Source organism: Elephas maximus, chromosome 4, assembly GCF_024166365.1.
Source record: "Elephas maximus indicus isolate mEleMax1 chromosome 4, mEleMax1 primary haplotype, whole genome shotgun sequence".
In the NCBI taxonomy this organism is placed as follows: domain Eukaryota; kingdom Metazoa; phylum Chordata; class Mammalia; order Proboscidea; family Elephantidae; genus Elephas; species Elephas maximus.
Window position 1 is genome coordinate 58,854,555 of NC_064822.1, and position 13,003 is coordinate 58,867,557.

The following is a 13,003-nucleotide window of genomic DNA, read 5'->3' on the forward strand; positions in this document are numbered from 1 at the left end:
GCCGAGCCAAAGAAGCCACACACAAAGGAATACATACTGCATGATTCCATTTACATGGGATTCTAGAAAAAGAAAACGACTCTATAGACACAGAGCGCAGATCAGTGACTGCCTAGGGCTGGGAGCAGCAAGGAAGGGAATAACTTGCAAAGATGGACCAGTGAACTTTTTGGGGTGATGGAAATGTTTTAACCTGTTGATTGTGGTGGTGGTTATATAGGTGTTTACATCTGTCAAAACGCATTGAAATTGTACATTTAAAATTAGTACATTTTATTGCATGTCCATTATACTCAATAAAGTTGATTTTTCAAAAAAAATAGAGAGAAGGGAAGTCATACGACAACATCTATGAAGTAGCTCTAAGGAGCAAGCATTCCAAATTAGAGCAAAAGGATGGACGACTTCAAGAAGGAAGTTTCCAGGGTAAAAATGAAACTGGCAATTATCTGTATGGAAAATTACATTAAGAAGTCATTGGGTGGTGTGAGAAGAACTTGGCATAGGTATATGAAAAAACTAACCAAACCTTTAAAAGGAAATTAACTCTGGAAAAACCAAAAAACTGTTCAAGAAAAGAATCATAATACACCACTTGACTTAACGAGAGTGAAACTAGTGATAGCAATATATTAGGATGAGGAGAGGGAGGGAGAAGAGATGGTAAGAAAGTGAAATCTTATCTATCACAAGAGGAAGGCACCGATGTCAAAAATCAATAAAGGAACAGCTACACAAGCTTATGATTCAGAAGTATGCTATGCAAGGACACGTTTTAAGAGACACCTAGAAGAATCAAAAGTGCCTGCCTATAGCACTAAGGTTGACAGGTTTGACATACACTATTCTTTGATTAAAATTTTAAAATTATTTTAAACAAAGAAGGAGGGGTATGTTCAACAACATCAAATGTTGCAGAGTCATCAAGGAAGGACTAAAACATATCGAAATCTGTTAACCAGGAAGCCACTGGTGATCCTAGGAAGGAAGTTTCCACAGAGTGGTAGAGGCAGAAGTCATAGGGGTAGAAGTCGTATTGCATTAGCTTAAAAGGAAGGTAAAGAATGCTAGAATTTGATGAAGCAAAAAACAACTGTGCACTATATATTCATGACTCAGGCACTGGGTTTTTTTTTTTTATTCTTTAAGTGTATGAGGTTAACTGGCAGGACTCATTCTCTCCCACCTCACTGAATATGAAATAACAAAACGAGCAACAGAATACCCCAGTCCGTACTCTTCCTGACCCAGGAGATTTGTGTCATCTCAAGAGAGAATGATACCCTTCTGCCAACAAGTGAGAGACAAGAAATGAGTCACTCTCTTTTACTCATTAATTCAACACACACACATTAAGGGTCTTATATGGGCAAACTTGCCAGGCTCTGCTAAATGACAAGGACACAGAAATGAGGAAGACAAGGTCCTTATCCCTCATGTCAGTCTAGTTGGGGTCCTTCACATCCAGAGATAGATTTTACTATCACATAATATTTGCTACAAAAGGAAATAAAGTGCAGAAGAGAAAACAGGAGTCATTCACTGCAACCCTACTCATCCTCAACGGCCAACCTCTAATAAACCCCTCCCTCCTTCCAGGCTGGGAAGAAAACTCTTAGGAAAAAATTGGATCCTTCCGGCACTCAGTAACCTTACTGCTAGAAACTAAAACAACATGCTTAATCTGTTAGGAAGCCAAAGTAATTTATATGTTTCTCAACATCAAAGCAGTTGTGTGTCCTAATACATGAAAAATCTGGAAAGTTTCTGTGCTATGGGTCATGGTTTCCAATGCCATTCAAATTCTCATGTGCCTTTACCCTAATTCTTCTCAGACCCTGGGCCTGTGTTAACTATTTAATAGAGGAAGTGACTACTACTCAGGAAGTTAACAGAGTCTGTCCAAGTTTGGGTCATAAAAACCTCTCCATAAGCAAATAGTGAAAGCAAGCGAGGCTGCCTCTAAGCTGTCTGGATCAGTCTCCCCCAGAGCCCTTCTTAAGTGCTGACAGTTCATACTTACAGTGCCAGTTGGACTCTCAAATATCCCAATCTTGCCGGCCTCCAACACTTTGTACAGTTCTGTCATGAAGTCTTTCTGGATGGAATACGGTGTGTAGGGAAAAGGGAACTTGATGCCACCAACGTCTTGAGTTTTATTAGCCATGGTGCTAGAGGGCAAAAAAAAATACACACATTCACATACACGCATACCCGGTAGCTCTCCAATGAGCCAGGAAGAACTGACTTAAAATCTAGAGCAGCACTGAGAAGCAGTCTCCATACTTGCTGTGCAATTTCTTCTTAGGTCGTACATTCTTGTGCAAGCACAGAGACTACGTTCTCTCCATCTTCTGCACACCCTCATGAGGCCACACCAAAACCAAGCAATCCACCTAGGGACCTTTATTAGAAATGTCTATATCCAAATGCAGCCTAGGAAAAGTCCTAAGCAGAAACTTCCCTGCCCATTTCACTGCTGCCTGGACACCTTCCTAATGCCTCTATGAAAAACTTCAAGGTTTCCTCTCCAAGACGTGTGCCACTGGATCAAGGATGCTGCCTGCAATTACTTCTGCAGCGTTCTTCTCCCACGGCCCTGCACTACCGCATTCACATGCCAACGTGGCTTCACCTTACTCTGTTGTGAGGACCTGGAAAGTCAAGACACACAGGCAGAGCATTACAAGACCAACTTTTTCAGATGGCACGGGTTAACGTATGCACCCAAATTTCAGTTTTGCTCATTAGTTTAACTTTTGTTTTGCTTCTTAGTTCATCCTGTCCTCCATTTCCAATACAAACCAAGCTCTCCTCCTAATAATGTTTCTAACCTCAAAAAAATAAAAGCTTTACTGTCTGGTTCCAGGCTGGGAGAGCTCTCAGCAATGACTAAATCCAAGCTGGTATGGCCTCCTAATACTGAGACCGTGGCAATTTTCTTTCCTTACAAGCCCTCAAAAACTTCTCTGCTCTATCTTTAACCTTCTTCTCCTTTTCTGATTCTAATTTCTCTGAAATAGCTTTCATATGCCCTTTCTTCCTTTAATCACCATTTGGAGGGCTGACTCTTTCATTCTGGTTTCCACATCTCTCCCTTTGGAAGTCACTTCTCCAAGCTATTTGACAGGTTTATTTCTTCTAAGTTCTAAGCACAAATACTAATAACCTAAAACCCATTTACATTTTTACTATACCAGCCTCAACAAGACACTACACTGTCAACACACTTACAGGAGGAAAGGTAGCTGCCATGATATTCTTCCAATTATACTTTAGGTGCAATTAAAATGACTGCAGACATGGATTACTGTAAGGAGGGCCAATGCAAAAACTAGGACAATTCAATACTGAGAGAGAAGCAAATAAAGGAAAAACCATTAAAATAAAGGGAAGGCGTAGAAGGAAGGTACCTAACAAATTTTGACCACCTAATATGTGTTTTTTAATATGTGTAGAACACTCTACAGGCCTCTTTATTATGTCATTTAATCCGAACGACACTGTAAGGATACAGCTGTTGGATACTGATGTTCATGAAAATTAAACAATTTCTCAGTCACAGCTAATAAACCCAAGTCCAGATGGCTCTGTTTTAGTCAAATTCATCTGGTTGTTAAGAGACAGGTAGCACAAGTAAAAAGAAGGGTCTTCTGAAAAGACACATTTTGAGAGATTAAGAGTTTAGACTCTCTGGGAAAACCAAGTACAAAAGCCACTGACAGAGTAGGACTTCGTGCAGACTACAACTGCAAGGTAGTGAAGATCCAAGACAGCTCCTCATCAAGAAAGTAAATACTCGTGGATTGTCATTCTGCTGACATTGTCATGGCTCAGCCACATCAGATGTAGCCACCAACTGACTTCCTCCTTCATAGCTTCTGCTCACCCAAAACTTCAATCTGCACATAGCCTCTTTGGCTCCCTCAACCTTTCAGCTTCAGCTCCTGGTGTCAACTGAACACTCTCTTCATGTTTCTTACTTCTAAATCCTAAGATGAAATCTGGTCAGCACCACCTGTCTTTTTAAGACAGATCACTGAACAGACCATTCGGTCAGGCACCCACCCTTATCTAGTTAGTGTGGGCTGGGGTATAGAATAAAATGATGGTATCCCTGGGTGGTGAAAATGGTTAACACACCTGGCTACTAACCAAAAGGTTGGATGTTCAAGTCCACCCAGAGGGGCCACGGAGGGCCTGGCAATCTACTTCCAAATAATCAGGCATTGAAAACCCTATGGAGAACAGGTCTGCTCTGACTCCCATGGGGTCACCGTGAGTTGGAATCAACTAGATGACAACAGTTCCCCCCCGCCCCGGTCTCCGTGCCTTGCACTTGCCTTTCCCCCTGCCTGCAGAATGACGAGTCCTCAATATTCAGGACTCAGCTCACCTCCTCAGGAAAGGCTTTTCCTCTATTTGGCCACCCTGTTGTGGTTAAACACTCCCCCATCACCACCATCACATTGCCCTGTATTTAATATCCTCATAGTTCTTAGCACTATCTGAACTTATGTTCTTATTTACCGTCCTCCTCCATGAGAATAAATGCTCCATTAAAGGTGGAACTTTGTCTCGTTCATCACTGTCCTCACCACTCAGAACTAAGTGCTCTGGCCTTTAATAGACATTCAATAAAAATATGACGACTGAATGAATGAGTGGCCAGCTAGATACAGGGGACTGTAGGTGTAAGTTTCCATTCTTCAGAAGTGTGGGTGGGGAGGCTCCATGACTTAAATATCTAGGCCAGGGGCTAATTCTTTAATGGTTTTAATTTGGTTTCATAAAAAAAGTTTCATATAACCTCATAATAACCCTGTGTGGTTGGTATTTTTATTAGCTCTATTTTAGATGCGGAACCCAACACTCAGAAAGATTAAGTAGCTTGCCCAAGGTCATTCAGCAGGTGGTTGAGCCTAGGATTTGAATCCGCATCTGCCAGACCCCAAAACCCGTGAGCTTTTTATTTTATTACTTTTCCTCCCACCAAGATAAGAATACTCAAAAACCCATTGCCGTCAAGTCAATTCCAACTCACGGTGACCCGGTAGAACAGTGTAGAACTGCCCCCAAAGGTTTCCAAAACTGTAAATCTTTAGAGAAGCAGACTGCCATATCTCTTTCCCACGGAGTGGCTGGTGAGTTTGAACTGCTGACCTTTCGGTTACCACCTGAGCGCTTAACCACCGCACCACCAGGGCTCCACCAGGGTAAGAACAGGGTGAAAAAAAAATAAGACTTAGCTACCAAACTTTAGAACGACAACGCAAAACAATACAAAAAAAAAGTAATTTTCCATTTCATTTCCTTGTGGGTGGTTAATTATGGCTCTCATTATCCCAGAAGCCAAACCCCAAAAAAAACCAAACCCATTGCTGTTAAGTCAAGTCCGACTCATAGCGACCCTATAGGACAGAAGAGAGCTGCCCCACAGAGTTTCCAAGGAGCACCTGGTGGATTCGAACTGCTGACCTTTTGGTTAGCAGCAGCAGCACTCAACCACTACGCCACCAGAAGCCACACGGGCTAAATCATAAGTTAAAGAGAGTTTAGGTAAATCCACGCATAATGGATTCACTAAGTGCAGTTAAGGACATTTAGTGTAACTGTGTCGGACCTCTTCAGGTTGGTGGCATGGAGGACAACAATGACCTCCCACCCAAGTTCTCCACAGAATTCCCCACCACGAGGGCACACACTTGTACTCGGAAGAAGTACAGCCAGAAGTTAGAAGTTCCTTAGAAGCAAGGATGGCGAGACTGTGTCTTACGTACATTGGACATGTTATCAAGAAGGATCAGTTCCTGGAGGACATCATGCTTGGTAAAGCAGAGTGTCAGCAAAGAAGAGGAAGACCCTCAACGAGATGGACTGACACAGTGGCTGCCACAACGAGCTCAGGCATAACAATGGTGAGCACGGTGCAGGACCAGGCAGCATTTCGTTCTGTGGTACACAGGGTAACTGTGAATCAGAACCAACTCAACGGCCACTAACAACAACAACAACAACAAGGCACACACAAGCAAGGCAAATCTTATGTGAGGTATGTGAGGTAAGCAATGTGAAAGGACTTCAAGCACTTATTCTGAAAGTCTTCATTTTCTTCAATCTTCAATTATAATTCATCACTTACTTACTGAGTATAAACTATGTTACAGGTACTATGGTACTGTCAAAACCCAAATCCACTGCCACTGAGTTGATTCCAACTCATAGCGACTTTGTGGGACAGAGTAAAACTGTCCCATAGGGTTTCCAAGGAGCGGCTGGTGGATTCAAACTGCTGACCTGACCCAAGCCATGGTGTTTTCAATCGCCTCATATGCATGTGTAAGCTGGACAATAAATAAGGAAGACCGAAGAACTGATGCCTTTGAATTATCGTGTTGCTGAAGAATAGCGAATAAACAAACCATGGACTACCAGAAGAATGAACAAATGTGTCTTAGAGGAAGTACAGCCAGAACGCTCCTCAGAAGCAAGGATGGTTCGTCTCATATACTTTGGACACATTACTAGGTGGAGCCAGTCCCTGGAAAATGACATCGTGCTCGGTAAAGTAGAGCGTCAGTGAAAAACAGGAAGACCCTCAACAAGATGGACTGACACAGTGGCTGCAACAATGGGCTCAAGCATGACATGACTGTGAGGATGACGCATGAGCAGGTAGTGTTTTGGTCTGTTGTACACAGGGTCGCTATGAGTCAGAAACGACTCAGCGGCACGTAACAACAAACAAACTCTTAACCACTGCGCCACACACAGGGCTCCACGGTACTGCAATGCTCCTAAAATGCTTTACCTTCACACAACTGGGAGACAACACAGCCCCAAGAGGAAGGCCTTTCTGCACCTGTGTTAGTCCAGTGCCCCATCGAGCTGTAGAGCTCCAACAATGAGCAGGGTGTGGGACAGAATCGATCCCCACATCCTCACTGTGCCCTGGCCTTCTGTCTCCCCTCTCATCTCCATCCTCAGACCTCTCTCACTGTTTACGAAACAATCAGCTACTACTTAATGAGCATTTACTTCCACATTTGATGGTACAAAAACCAAACCCGTTGCTGTGGAGTCGACTCCAACTCAGCAACCCTACAGGACAGTGAGAACTGCCCCATAGGGTTTCTCCAAGGAGTGGCTAGTGGATTAGACACTGCTGATCTTTTGATTAGCAGACAAGCTCTTAACCCCTGCCACCAGGGCTTCCATTTGATGGTGTAAACGGGTTAATGCGCTCAGCTGCTAAACAAGAGGTTGGAGGATCAGTTCACCAGGAGCCTTTCCTTGGAAGAAAGGCCTGGCAATCTCCTTCCCAAAAAATCAGCCACTGAAAACCCTATGGAGCACAGTTCTACTGTGACACACATGGAGTCACCATGAGTCAAAATCTACCTGAAGATAACCGGTGGTTAATTTCCACTTTTATCACAGTTCTGCCAACAGTCTGGTACTGATTTCATTCATCCAAATCCTCTTGACTGAACCCTGCTCCCCTTGATTCCTAAGAGGCTAAAGTAGAGCACAGGCATTAACAGTATGGGCTCTGGGGTCGGAACGCCAGGTTTAGACTCCCAGCTCTATCCTTGCTTAAGTTAATATCGCTCCGCCTCAGTTTCCACATCTCTAAGAGAGACGGGTAATCGTGCACACTCACAGCGTCATACTGACGACTAAATAATTTATGAAAAGCGTTTAGCATCGAGCCGGGACGAATTTAAGCCCCTGACACGTGTTAGCTATAATTATAAATCCCACGCACAACTCGGTTTCAACTGAACGTCCCGCCTCGTTGGGCTCTTCCTCTCACAGGTTTCTCGTCCGTCAATCAAGACACTAGCTCCGCCCCCCATTACAGCACATTTTCCCGCTCCCGACTCCCCTCGTTTGCATACGAAGGACTCAGGCACAGAAAACCCCACCTTGTTTGCGCTTCCACCAGAGTCTGCCTTTCTCATCCCGCATCTGCTCGTCCTCAGCTCTGTCACCACGTAGCACAGCCCTCACGTGCTTGACTGCTTCATTGAGACCAGGCCCGCCAGGAATCGGCGAAATGTCGCCGATTTTGAAATTCCTGCGCTGCTCGGCCAACGTCACGCCCCGGAGGAGCGTGCTGCGTTACCACGCCCCCCGAGCCACTGCGCGTGCGCACCACGGAAAGCGCGCCAAGGTGCGTGTAGCTGGCCGCAGGGGTTTAGGGGAGCGTGGGGAGGCGGCAGAGTCCCTTTTGCTCCACTGCGCTTGCGCGGCGACCTTAGTGCTGGGGCGCTAGGAAAGCTGGACGTGATGGACCTTCAGGGGCTGTAGTCAGGAATTCTGACCACGGCCTCTGGGCTTAGCAACCATTCCTCCGTTTACCCTTCAGCCAGGTGCAGGGATCTTCGGTTGGTCCAGGAAATCCTGGTGCCTGTCCCCGTTAGCAACAAATATACTAAGAGCTTGAAAGTTGTTTGACTTGATTGAACTAGCCAATATTCATCAAACGCCCAAGGGACCGACGTGTAGCTGAGAATCGGGAAACCTGTTTTCTGGTCCCGGCTCTTGTCTGGCCTTAGTATGTCTGTACTTAAGTTATTTCATCTCCAAAACGACCACACCTACCCTGCCCACCTCAACAGAGTTTCTGCAGCATCTTCGATGTTGTGAGATCGTGTAAGTAAAAGCACTTCCCAGATCGCAAATTTAGGGGATTGTTCCTCCCCTATGCTTTACACAAATCCCAACCCTGCCTTCTGGGAGCTCGCCTTCTAGTAAGGAGGACAAAACATAACATTTCCCGTCACCTCCCAGAACTTGTTTCTCCTTTATTCATTTGGGTAGGGGGTGGGGGGTGCAGGGGAGAATTGAACTAGGTGATCCCTAAGAACTTTTCGAAAGCGTGGTTCTGTGAAGTGATAACTAGGGGCATTTTATGCTAAGTGTTCCCGTGGGTATGACATTTGTAACTCGTGTCACTAGTCCTAGCAGGGTCAGTTGCTAGGTCTTGAAGTACAGGCGTTCAGGGAGAGGAGCCAGTTTACAAGCTGAGTAAAGGGCTGAGGGGGGAAATTTACAAAAGGTAATTCCAGGGTCTGTTTTTTGTCTACTTATTCCCAACTCCAGGTAGTTGGGAGAGGGCATGAAACAAATACTCTCCAGAGTCTGGGATTCGACTCACCAACATCATGAAAGTTCTTTAAAGTCTGTTTTAAAATTCATGTAAATGTCATATTCCACTCTATTTTGTTGTTGTTAGGTGCTATGCAGTCAGTTCCGACTCATAGCAACCCTGTGTACAACAGAACAAAACACTGCCTGGTTCTGCACCATCCTCACAATCATTGCTATGCTTGAGCCCATTGTTGCAGCCAGTGTGTCAATCTGTCTCCTTGAGGGTCTTCCTTTTTTTTCACCGACTCTCTACCAAGCACGATGTCTTCCTCCAGGGAACTGCTCCCTCCTGATAACATGTCCGCAGTACATGAGATGAAGTCTTGCCATCCTCACTTCTAAGGAGCATCCTGACTGTACTTCTCCCAAGACAGATTTTTTCATTCTTCTGGTAGTCCATGGTATAGTCAGTATTCTTCACCGACGTCATAATTCAAAGGCATCAATTCTTCTCCAGTCTTACTTACTCATTGTCCAGCTTTCGCGTGCATATAAGGTAATTGAAAACACCATGGCTTGGGTCAGGCGCACCTTAGTCCTCAAAGTGATATCTTTGCTTTTTTAACACTTTAAAGAGGTCTTTTGCAGCAGATTTGCCCAATGCAATACATCCTTTGATTTCTCAACTATTACTGCCATGGATGTTGATTGTGGGTCCAAGAAAATGAAATCCTTGACAACATCAATATTTTCTCCATTTATCATGATGTTGCTTATTGGTCCAATTGTGAGGATTTTTATTTTCTTTGTGTTGAGGTGCAGTCCACACTGAAGGCTGTAGTATTTGATCTTCATCAGTGCTTCAAGTCCTCTTCGCTTTCAGCAAACAAGGTTTGGCTCTCTGTATATTGCCGGTTGTTAACGAGTCTTCCACCAATCTTGATGCCACATTCTTCTTCATATAGTCCAGCTTCTTGGGTTATTTGCTCAGCATACAGATTGAGTAAGCATGGCAAAAGGATACAACCCTGGCGCACACCTTTTCTAATTTTAAACCTCTCAGTATCCCTTTGTTCTGTCGGAACAACTGCCTCGGTCTATGTACAGGTTCTGTATGAGCACAATTAAGTGTTCTGGAATTCCCATTCTTAGCCATGTTATCCATAATTTGTTATGATCCACACAGTCGAATGCCTTTGCATAGTTGATAAAACACAGGTAATGGTGTTTGTTTTAGTATACAAATAATGTTTTAAAGTAATTGTTATTGTTGTTGTGTACCACTGAGTGGATTTAGACTCATACCGACCCTATATGACAGAGTGGAACTGCCCCATACGATTCCCTAGGCTGTAATCTTTATGGGAGGGATTATCATCTGGTAAAATTTCAAGAAGATACACTGGGTTTTAGCCTATTGCTTCAAATTCTCCCCTTTCCCCTGCCCCTCCCCCCTCTCCTAGGGTATAAATTCTGTAGTTTAAGAAGCACCGTTGAAGGAATAGAAGATGATAAAACAGGGTCTGGTTGTGGACAGCTTTAAACAGCAAGCTAATAAATTCAGACATTATACTAAGCAATTTGCAAGTCCCTGAAATGTTTTTGAACAGGGAAGTGAAATTGTAAAAGCAATGTCTTAGAAATATTATGCTGGAAGTACTGTAAAGGGTGGTTTGGAGGGGAGAGAGACCAGAAGCAAACAGACAAATCAGGATATGCAGTAAACCAACAATGGGCCTGGACCTGGACTTGGTCCTCAAGAGGGACAGTAGCAATGGAGACGATCAAGGCAGTAAATCCTAGGCTATAAACCTGGATCACATCCCTCTGTCCTTCCCCTGCTCCAACCCTAGAGGCTTATATTTCAGAGCTACATTCGTATACTAAGACCCTGGATAAGGTACAGTCAGAAGTTGGCCATATGTGGACACCTCTGCATTTCTTATTAAACAGTGTTTGTTATTGTTATGTGCTATAGAGTCAGTTCCAACTCATATGACTCTATGTATTATAGAACAAAATGCTGCCTGGTCCTGCACGATCCTCACAATCATTGCTATGTTTGAGCTCATTGTTGTACCCACTGTGTCAGTCCGTCTCATTGAGGGTCTTCCTCTTTTTTGCTGATCCTCTGCTTTACCAAGTATGATGTCCTTTTCCAGGGATTGGCCCCTCCTGATAACATGTCCAAAGTAAGCAAGATGAAATCTTGCCATCTTCAGTTTTAAGGAGCATTATGGCTGTATTTATTCCAAGACAGATCTGTCTGTTCTTCTGGCAATCCGTAGTATAGTCAATATTCTTCCCCATCACCGTAACTCAAATGTGTTGATTCTTCCTTGGACTTCCTTTTTCATTGTCCAGCTTTCACATGCATATGAGATGATTGAAAATACCACAAGTTGGGTAAGGTGTACCTGAGTCATCAAAGTGACATCTTTGCTTTTTAAGATTTTAAAGTGGTCTTTTGCAGCTGATTTGCCCAATGAAATACGTCATTTGACTTCTTTACTGCTGCTTCCATGGGCATTGATTGTTGATCCACATAAAATTAAATCCTTGACAACTTCAGGATTTTCTCTGTTTATCATGATGTTGTATTAACTCAGTGACCTTCTTGACCAGCTTCTCTCAAAACTTGGGACTAGGGAGAAAATTTTTGCTGCTAATATACAAGCATGCTTTCTGTAACTTGATAGTGAGATCTATTTAAGCCCATCATGTTTTCTTCTTTGCCTTTGTTGCTAGTAGTCTCAGAGCTATATATTGTGCATTGTAGTTTTCATTAGCTAGCATTTATTTATTTTGATACTTTCTCTTTCCTGTTCTCATTTTTTCTTGGTAATTTTGAGTATATGCTCTAGTAAAGTCAGACTGCCTAGATTCAACTCTCCACTATTAACTAGCTGTGTGATCTTGGCAGGTTACTTAAATCCTCTTAGTCTCAGTTTTCTCACCTATAATCTGGGAACAATAATAGGATTTACCTGATAGGGTTCTTGTGAAATGAGATAATCCTAGTAACGTAAAAAGCATTGCAAAGCTCAACAAAGATTAGCTATTACTAATATTAACTAGATTTGGTCTCGGTGTCTTTATGTTTTTATTATAATGTCCTTAGATCCACTTTAGAAAGAGCTGGTATAAATCTAACAATAAATAAATAAAACCTAATAATAAATAACATTGGTGTCTTAGTTAGCTAGTGCTGCTATAACAGAAACGCCACAAGTGGGTGGCTTTAACGCACAGAAATTTATTTTCTCAATTTAGGAGGCTAGAAGTCTGAATTCAGGGCACCGGCTTTAGGGAAAGGCTTTCTCTGGCAGCTCTGAGGGGGGAAGGTCCTTGTCTCTTCGGCTTCTGTTCCTGGATTCCACGGGAATCTTCATGTGGCGTGGCATCTGTCTGCATCCCATACCCACCTGTTTGTGCTTGCCTGCTTGCTTGCTTAATCTGCTTTTTTATCTCAAAAGAGATTGATTCAAGATATACCCTACACAAATTCTTCCTCATTAGCATAACAAAGAAACCACATTCCCACATAGGATTATAACCACAGGTATTCATTGTGTTGGGTCCATTCCACCTGTATAGGGGTTAGGATTTACCGCTATACTCTGATGCATATTTTTGGAGGACACACTTCATAAGTTGGGTTCTGAGAAACTGTGACTCAAACTTTAAGATTTAGGCCCTTGGCAATTGGGAAAACAGAAATGAGATAGTGCTCTATAGTTGGTATATAATAAGCTATTTATTAAGCACTTATTATATACCAACTACAGAGCAATACCTCATTTAATTTAGTAAAACCTGTAAAATAGGTTTCAGTAGTCTCATTTTTAAATATGAAAACCAAGGCTCAGAAAGGTTTTATCCAAAAATGCATAAAATAGAAGCAATC

General features: G+C 43.1%; 1 protein-coding gene across 4 annotated transcripts in view; it reads right to left on the minus strand.

Moving 5' to 3' along the window:
- Positions 1-8,131, minus strand: part of DDX11 (DEAD/H-box helicase 11) — a 31,862-nt gene extending 23,731 nt beyond the window's left edge. For all 4 annotated transcript variants that reach the window (XM_049882167.1, XM_049882169.1, XM_049882168.1 and 1 more), the window contains exons 1-2: positions 7,929-8,131; positions 2,024-2,171 (exon numbers count right to left, since the gene is read on the minus strand). In XM_049882167.1, the coding sequence (XP_049738124.1) occupies positions 2,024-2,167 (144 nt within the window). In that variant the 5' untranslated portion in view covers positions 2,168-2,171; positions 7,929-8,131. The remainder of the gene's footprint in view (positions 1-2,023; positions 2,172-7,928) is intronic.
- Between the last annotated feature and the right edge of the window lie 4,872 nt (positions 8,132-13,003).